The 8,572-nt window shown below is 44.3% G+C and overlaps 1 protein-coding gene across 1 annotated transcript; it reads right to left on the reverse strand.

Moving 5' to 3' along the window:
* Positions 1-214: 214 nt before the first annotated feature.
* Positions 215-8,060, reverse strand: LOC129383301 (uncharacterized). The gene is made up of 5 exons (XM_055067671.2): positions 7,927-8,060; positions 3,882-4,033; positions 1,661-1,728; positions 841-918; positions 215-459 (listed from the first exon to the last, which is right to left on the reverse strand). Exons 1-5 carry the CDS (start codon positions 8,047-8,049, stop codon positions 323-325), a joined length of 558 nt encoding a protein of 185 aa, XP_054923646.2. The 5' UTR covers positions 8,050-8,060; the 3' UTR covers positions 215-322.
* Between the last annotated feature and the right edge of the window lie 512 nt (positions 8,061-8,572).

The raw sequence follows: 8,572 nt of genomic DNA on the forward strand, positions 1-8,572 counted from the left end.
ACCGGACCAGCGACGACGTGCTGCCGCTGGTCGTATTGCCGTGGAATTCCAGTATGGGACGTGCCCGCACGTCCACATTCTCCGGTGGCTGAGTAAAGGGCCGGAGCAGGAATTGAGCAATGAAACCTTGCATACCCCCCTCAGTAGTTGTAGTGGTGGTTTTCAAGAACTTCGCTGTACATCCACTTTCGCAGGTGCAGGTTGGCGAGTCACATTCTTTTTTATTGTCCCCCTCGACAACATTTCGTCCTAGCCTTCGAGATCGGGCTCTACGGCTCTGCGCAGGCTGAATGTTTCGGGGGCCTTGTGTGGTTTCGTAGAACTAGTAGTCCCCTTCGCCGTCAGGGCAGAGGTCTCTGCTGTGTGCCGGAGGCACGACACCGCAAGTGTCCACGAAATGGTCGATGCAGTGTTGCGGCACGGAGTCCTTAAACTGCCAGCGTGTCCAGAGGAGGCATTCTGGAAGACGTTGGGACAGAAAAACAAAAGATGAGTGGGTCGAAAAACATATAACCACCCTGTGCCCCGGCTCTAAATAGTTGAACGTATTTTTTTTTTGCCATTGCATTTGTCCGCATATTGACGCTCGGCCGAGGTCTTGAGCAGTGTCCATGCACAAGGTTAGACGGAGCGTCGATTTGTTATTCCACTAGAACCTCAACTAAATAGTACTGAATACCGCGAGACAAGCCCAAGAATTATTTAGGGCTAAATTCACATTGGGCAAACTACAAACAACCAAACGAATGAACGAGCGAAAGAGTGAGCAATAAAGCAAACAAAAACAAGCAACCAAGCAAACAAACAAACACCACCGCCGAGCTTTATGCTGCTACTTACGGTGTCCGTGATACTCGAGGTCCATCACGACGCAGTCCTTGCTGGAATAGTAGAAAATTCCCTCCAGGACCGTTGGGTCTGAAAGAGTGTCATTTCTTCGTGTAATTTCTATCTATCTATCTATCTATCTGTCTATCTATCTATCTATCTATCTATCTATCTATCTATCTATCTATCTATCTATCTATCTATCTATCTATCTATCTATCTATCTATCTATCTGTCTGTCTGTCTGTCTGTCTGTCTGTCTGTCTGTCTGTCTGTCTGTCTGTCTGTCTGTCTGTCTGTCTGTCTGTCTATCTATCTATCTATCTATCTATCTATCTATCTATCTATCTATCTATCTATCTATCTATCTATCTATCTATCTATCTATCTATCTATCTATCTATCTATCTATCTATCTATCTATCTATCTGTCTATCTGTCTGTCTGTCTGTCTGTCTGTCTGTCTGTCTGTCTGTCTGTCTGTCTGTCTGTCTGTCTGTCTGTCTGTCTGTCTGTATCTGTGTGTCTGTCTGTCTGTCTGTCTGTCTGTCTGTCTGTCTGTCTGTATCTGTGTGTCTGTCTGTCTGTGTCTGTGTGTCTGTCTGTGTTTGTCCGTCTGTCTGTATCTGTGTGTCTGTCTGTCTGTCTGTCTGTCTGTCTGTCTGTCTGTCTGTCTGTCTGTCTGTCTGTCTGTCTGTCTGTCTGTCTGTCTGTCTGTCTGTCTGTCTGTCTGTCTGTATGTCTGTCTGTCTGTCTGTCTGTCTGTCTGTCTGTCTGTCTGTCTGTAACAGATTGGATGACACTCCCTTACACACTAATGTTTATAACTTACCGTCACCGACAACAACCTCCATCGTTCCCGGACTCGTTCCAGACCGTCCATAGAAAGGAATATCTTGCCTGCATAAGTTAGAAAACAATGAAATGTTTTCTTTTTAACGTAGAAAAATGAGTTGGTCAGCCTCCTTAGAGCCGTCTGTTCCACAATTCTAAATACATTGCTCAGAAAAGCATGCAAAAATAATGAAAAAAAAAGAACAGAAAAACTCTATCAGCATTACACACATGAAAACAAGTCATAAGCACACGAATATTGATAAAGGCTTTAATCACAAGAGAAGATCAAGCAAAGATAGGCGAAATGCTAGACGGCAATCCACTGAAAATCTGATTAGCTCAAGCATGCTAAAGGACTATTTTTCGCCGCCATGTGTTGTAGGGCATGCCAATTGAAGTTATGATTATCATCACAATATGTCTTGTCAAGATCACCATCATCATCATTGTCACCACAGGTAGCGGCATGGTCTAATATTTGTAACGGTCACTCATTGCTTAAGGAATAGTCCACCAAGTTTTTTTCATGTGTTGTCTCAGGCACCCCATATATGGTTTTGTTATTTTCGTTTATTTTTCTTGTGGCGGGGATGGTGTCGAAGGTTCAACGAAGTTCTGGTCCCTCTGTGCACTCCCTCTTTTTTATAGGCTGACAATTTTTCTAGCTTTCCGATGAAAGAACCTCACTTGTCGCTCCTTCACAACCTTCCATAATTTTGCGTATAATGGTACTCCTACCCCATATCGATTCCTGTTAAAACAGATATTGTGTATATTTACATACTTCTATACGGATCAATAGGTTGCGCCAGCCTCTATTAGGTGTCCCGCAGAGTGATACACGCACGCACAATTCATTCTACAATGACAACTGTTGCTATAGCAACTCCATGTAGACATTATTCGGACATGAATAGCGTAACAGCTATCCTGCAATTGACAGAGTAATAGCGCATATGTTACAGGGCAAACGGAACGAGAAATGCGAAGCGCTGGAAGTGCATTCTGAAAATGTCGATATATTTTAAAGTCCACTATAAACAATAACAACAATAAAAAAATATCTTGGGGTTTTACCTTCCAAAACCACAATCTCCATGGCTGAGAGGCCCACAGTAATGGGAGCCGGACTCCGAAATAATGCTGACTAGCTGTGTTTCTTTAGCGCCTACCTAAGTCAAAGCGCTTGAGCATTTCCATTTTTTTTTTGCATTTCGACCATATCAACATACGGCCACAGCAGCCGGGTTCGAACCCGAAACCTCGAGGGGAGTAGCGGAACGCCAATGCCACTAAGCTACCACGGAGTTATAAAAGTCCACTCTCCTTCCTACTATCGAGACTGCACATGCGTGTGAAAAACACATCTATTTTCAGTTACTTCATCCCGCTAGCATAATTCAGGGAAACATGGCGAATTTTTCATGTTTAAGTTATTTTTCTTGTTTCTCATACACCCGCTACCTCGAGCTGATAATTCGATGCTGTGTTTAATGCTGCTGTAGTTTCGTTCATTGTTCTCTTTAGTCGGGTATTTATTAAGTGCTTGCCGTATGCATGCCATCAATAGTCATTTTCATGCACTGTACAAACGCAATATAAAATGGGCGCCGGTATATACGGAGGCTTCGTTGCTGCCCGGGCAGAGTGAGTGAGAGAGCGGCTGACCGACTCATTCGGCGAGGAGGTTACTGACCGAATGACCGATTTCATATCGACTGTAGTTAATGACGTACCTCATTATTGACTCCCACTGCTGTGGATGGTACGGTTTCCGAGGAAAATAACATCTTTATGTCCACACGTCCACTGCGACATCTTTGAAATTTGCTCAAAGTCCCGTTCACTGAAACACACTGCGCACCAGAACTGCTAGCTCTGTGAACGTGATGTTCACTAAACACGTAAAGTGCAGAATTCGCAGTGTCTTTCAAGCGACGGACCCGCGTTTGATAGCGAACTCCTAAGTGCTTGAAAGGTTAGATTTCACATATCAATCATTCATCAATATGGCGTTGTGGAGGAGCAGCCCTAGGCTCCACTTGTTGCCATAATTTCCAATCAATCAATCAATCAATCAATCAATCAATCAATCAATCAATCAATCAATCAATCAATCAATCAATCAATTAATCAATCAATCAATCAATCAATCAATCAATCAATCAATCAATCAATCAATTCGTAGCGCGGGCAAATGAGCTGACGGTTCATACTCAGGCGAATGGTCAGTCTCCACAAAGTGCCAGACGAACGTGGCTGTTCGCTCCACGGGGTCGATCTCTGTCCTTTTGGCAACCACACACTCGAACATGGTGTCGTTGTCCGAGTCCGATATGGCCACCGAGTACGGAAAGTTGGAGAAAGCCTGCATTGGCAGTCGTGCTTCCGTTAAGCGACGTAGGCATTAAAAAAAGAGTGCGCCACTGACAACGCGCCTGTCTCTCAAACATAAAAAAAAAAGAAACCGAAGCGGTTGCGAAAAAAAAAAAAAGAGAGAGCGCTAGAAAAGAAAAGGAATGAATATGAGTGAATTATAAATATGCTGAGCGATTAGAACACACACTCTACAAAAAAAGAAAATTACGCTGCTTGGGGCGCGTTTTGTCTCCAAACAATAATCCTCACCTGTCTTGCTTTTAATTTCGTGAAAAATCCGCGCTCGCGGCTTCCCTCTCCATGATGCTATGTGACGCTGATAAAGCGCGTACCGCTACTGATGCCGAAGTACCGATAACGAATTGTTAAAGAAAGGAAAGGTGCGCAAAATAGACGACGACAACCTTTCGGTGACATGATAAAGCAAGGCCCGAAGGTTGCAAGACTCTCCTCCAAACGGTACCGCACGATAAATCAGGACAAAGATGGGCATCACGCTCTACGTGCATTGTATGTGCGTGAAAATCTTGTGGCACACTGAAGTCCACGTTTGTACAAAGCAAAACTTGTGATTAAGTAGTCGTACAACCTCCATCAATGAGTTACCCGCCATGTTGGCTCGGCGGCTATGGTGTTGCGCTGTTAAGGACGAGGTCGCGGGCTCAAATCCCGGCCGTGGCGGCCGCATTACGATGGACCGCGCGAAATGCATGAATACGCGCGTGTCCCATGCATACGGGGCAACTTAAAGATCCGCATGGTGGCCAAATTATTCCGCAGTCCCCTCCCCCCCTCCCCCCTCCCACGGCGTGTCTCATAATCAAATCTGTGGTTTTGGCACGTACAACTCAAGAGTTCAATTCTATTCCGTCAATGTGCACGTCTTCAATAAAGCCCCTTCTGGGCGAGTCGTTTTGAAGATAATCGAACTACCGCCATACCGCGAACTGCACCAATAGAATGATGCAAGGCACAAACATGAATAATTGGCTCTGTGACAAAATAGTGACCTGAAAATGGTACTCGAAAAGTTTATTCTCTCTCTCTCTAAGGTCTGTTTCTTTTTGTCAGAGAAGGCATGGATGGTAACGCTATAGGGTTATCACGCCCGATGGAGTTTCGTAGCGTATATACTGATTAAATTCCAGAGGATGTTAAAGACGCCAAGTTGAGTTATGCGATACTAAGAGATACTAAGATACTAAGATAAGATACTAAGATAGTAAAGAGAAAAATAAATGCTTGGTTGTAATTTTGGTATATATGGATGCATATTAGAGTTTATTGAAGGGAAACTAAGGAGCCCACAGCTTCGTGACATAACTTTAAATTTGCTGAAACGAAAACCCTTGCTCCTCTGAAATTGTTACCCTTTCCCTCGCATCCATTCTGTATATTTTACTGACCACGGAGTTCCTGTTTTTTTTTTCTGACTGCTCGTTCGTTCGTTCGTTCGTTCGTTCGTTCGTTCGTTCGTTTGTTCCTTTGTTCTTTCGTTCGCTCTTTTGTTCCATCTATCCATCCGTCCGTACTTCCGTGCGCGTATGCGTGCATGCGTGCGTTTGTTCATTAGCTTTTTTTTTGTTAGGATTCGGTTCCAGGCGCCGAACGTAAAGATACGAACTTGTACAAACAGTTTATAGCATGCCAGCGATAACGCGATGGCAACAAAGGCGGCGCCAAGGTGAGAATGGCCATAGCAACGACATTATGCGGATGACGACACTATGACAGTGAAACTTCGTAGAACATTATCTCAGACATAGAACCCGAAGGCTTGTAAAATTTACATATCACTCACTAGGCGTATTAATGATATTGTGACTCATAACCGCCATTGGCAGTCGTTAAGGGAATAAAACTCACTGATATTTTTTTCTTCTTCTACTCTTTTCAAGTGGGATAGTATCTGCTCAAGTGGTTGTCTATAAACGCCATGTCTAAGACACAGAGTTGTAATGACTTATGTGTGGAAGTAGGGTGGATGAAAAAAGTAAAAGTGTAAAATGGCTGAAATGCATTCTGCAGATTGCTGCCGCCACAGGGGCCCACTACGCAATGACTTTTCATGCACTACTCACAGAACTAACAAGCCAGTGATTACAAGGTATGCCTTTTGAAAAATACGTACATTTTGAAAATGAAACGGTTACCAGGCTTATGTGAGAGCATGTTACCTGGATATTTCTTCTTTTTTTACATTTTATTGTGGGTTCATTAGTTTTCCCGCCTTTACCGAATTTGATCGACACTGGGCTTTTGGCTTCTACGCTGGAGAATACCGGGGGCCCTATGTCAAAGCAGTTCAGCTCAGTATGTAGTCGGTCGGACACAAATCTGTGGAAAGATGTGAGAGAAGCTGCAATAACTAAAAGAAAGAAAAAAAAAACTCATCACTATGGATAGGTGCGACTCAGGAACACCACAACTGTGATACAGACTTTCTATCACGGCTCCTCAAGTACGTTGCATGGGGTGAAAAAAGATGATATTGCAGCCTTACGATCACACAGCTTACAAAATGGTTTTAACGGGTGACATGAGTAGTAGCGTGGTATCATACGAAATTCTTTCTTTCTAGAGGTAAACTAATCATCTGCCTTAACGCCCGCTACAAGCAGCGAAGGTGCGATTGCTCATGTATTCTCAAGAGATATGCAAGGTTTGAAAATTTGAAAATTACGTATCGCACTTCTGCACACATTGTACAGAGCTCCCACTTGTGGGCAATTCATCGTGCGCGGAACGTCACACTTGCCATAAACGACATGGATATGGCCGGAATAAACATCTACAAGCTTACCTATCGTGCCACAATGCACCAAAACTCTAAAGGATTTGTAACCTCATTGTGTGGTTAGCAAAAGTTCATTTATTTAGTATATGCCCGAGAAAGTCTACAGGTTATCAAAGCAGTCCCCTTTGCCATCCACGTACAGCGGCCGTAGGCGGGGAACGATCCCACGTCTTCGCATAACGCGTGCGATGCTCTAACCAATTGAGCTACAGCAGCGCGGTTTCCCCATCCACTTTCTCGGGTATTTATGTTTTACTACTAGGGAGTGTAAGCTATGGGAAGCGTTTCACAGTGTTTGGAGTGTTCATAACGTCTAGATATGGGAAGACAACGGTGTGCATTAGACAGCATAGTGGAATAGCCGATAGTCTATAGTGGAAATTTCTAGATACTTTCTAGATACTGCAGAAGCAAGCAGAGAAAGCTTTATCCAGGATGCTTTTCAACATAGTCACAGCAGTCTCGATTGGTGCCATACCTCAATGACTGTTTCCTTTCGGCGGCAATTTCACGCGAGTGACACGCATCTCGGGTCAAATTTTCGCTTGTCATGCGCACGGTATAACCCGCCAATCTTCCTGCAGACCCTCTTTCTACACCTGCAGCAGTACGCAACTTTCACTTGGCGGCCGACAGTGGATTATATTGCGTCGCAAATGCAGATACAGATACACACGTTTTGCCTCAAGTATCGTGGTATAGATACAAGACACCCAAAGAGCATCTTAAGATAACACCCAAGACACACGCATCTTCGATCCTGCCCAGGGTTACGTCTCCTCTGAGCACATATAAATAGACTGGATAATATCTATTTTGCGACACACACAAACGCATGCACACGCACGCACGCACACACACAAAATGAATTCTGTCATGAAATTCTTCTTGCGAAGAGTGAAGCCCGTTTTACCCGTGCCTTTTACATAACATTTCATTTTACGTCGGTTAGCCTATATCTGAGACCATTTTATCCGGTTCATCGTGTTTGTACGTATCGACATTTACAAACCGTTCACGAGAAGTCAGTTATAACGTCTACAGGACGTCTGTAGGACGTTTTCTACTTCTTAAAGACGCCGTACCTCGAAGCTGTCAATCATGTCGCGCGGCAGCTTCAATGGTCCTCCCGGTGAACCAAGCTTGGCCAAGACAACGGTGTTTGTGGCACAAAGAGCCACCAAGGCGACTGCGTACGCACCATGCATCGCGTAGACGTCCCTTACAACACAGCGAGGAGAAGGACGCGGCTGCAAGCGTTTTAATAAGGAACTGTGTTCTTGCCACGTATACCGCTTTCATTTATCGCTACGAATGACTTATATGAAATACATGTCGCCCTCAGTGCAATCATTATATCTTAATGTAACAATTATTGTTTTGACAGATCGATATGGAGTAGAGGCGCCTGCCGAATGGAACGGGGGTGCGTGCTTTCATTCTGTCACTCATGTATCACGCGGCGAGATTGACATGTTTCCAATCTTCCCCAACGTAAGGTGACGTCGCTTGAAGCGAGAAATGTCATCTTTTTTTTTTTGGATCGGCAATTGCGAACGTATTAGCTGTGTTCACGTGGGTATGACATTGCGGAGAAAATGGTAGCTTGGCAATGACAGGCACTCTTCGTTTTGCCCGCGGCAACTCGTCCGTGGTATGTTCGAAAACAACAGATGCTGTTCAGACAGCGAAGTGACACGCATTACGGGAAAGAGAGCAAGCACCCTTGGC

This window comes from Dermacentor andersoni, chromosome 8 (assembly GCF_023375885.2).
Source record: "Dermacentor andersoni chromosome 8, qqDerAnde1_hic_scaffold, whole genome shotgun sequence".
In the NCBI taxonomy this organism is placed as follows: domain Eukaryota; kingdom Metazoa; phylum Arthropoda; class Arachnida; order Ixodida; family Ixodidae; genus Dermacentor; species Dermacentor andersoni.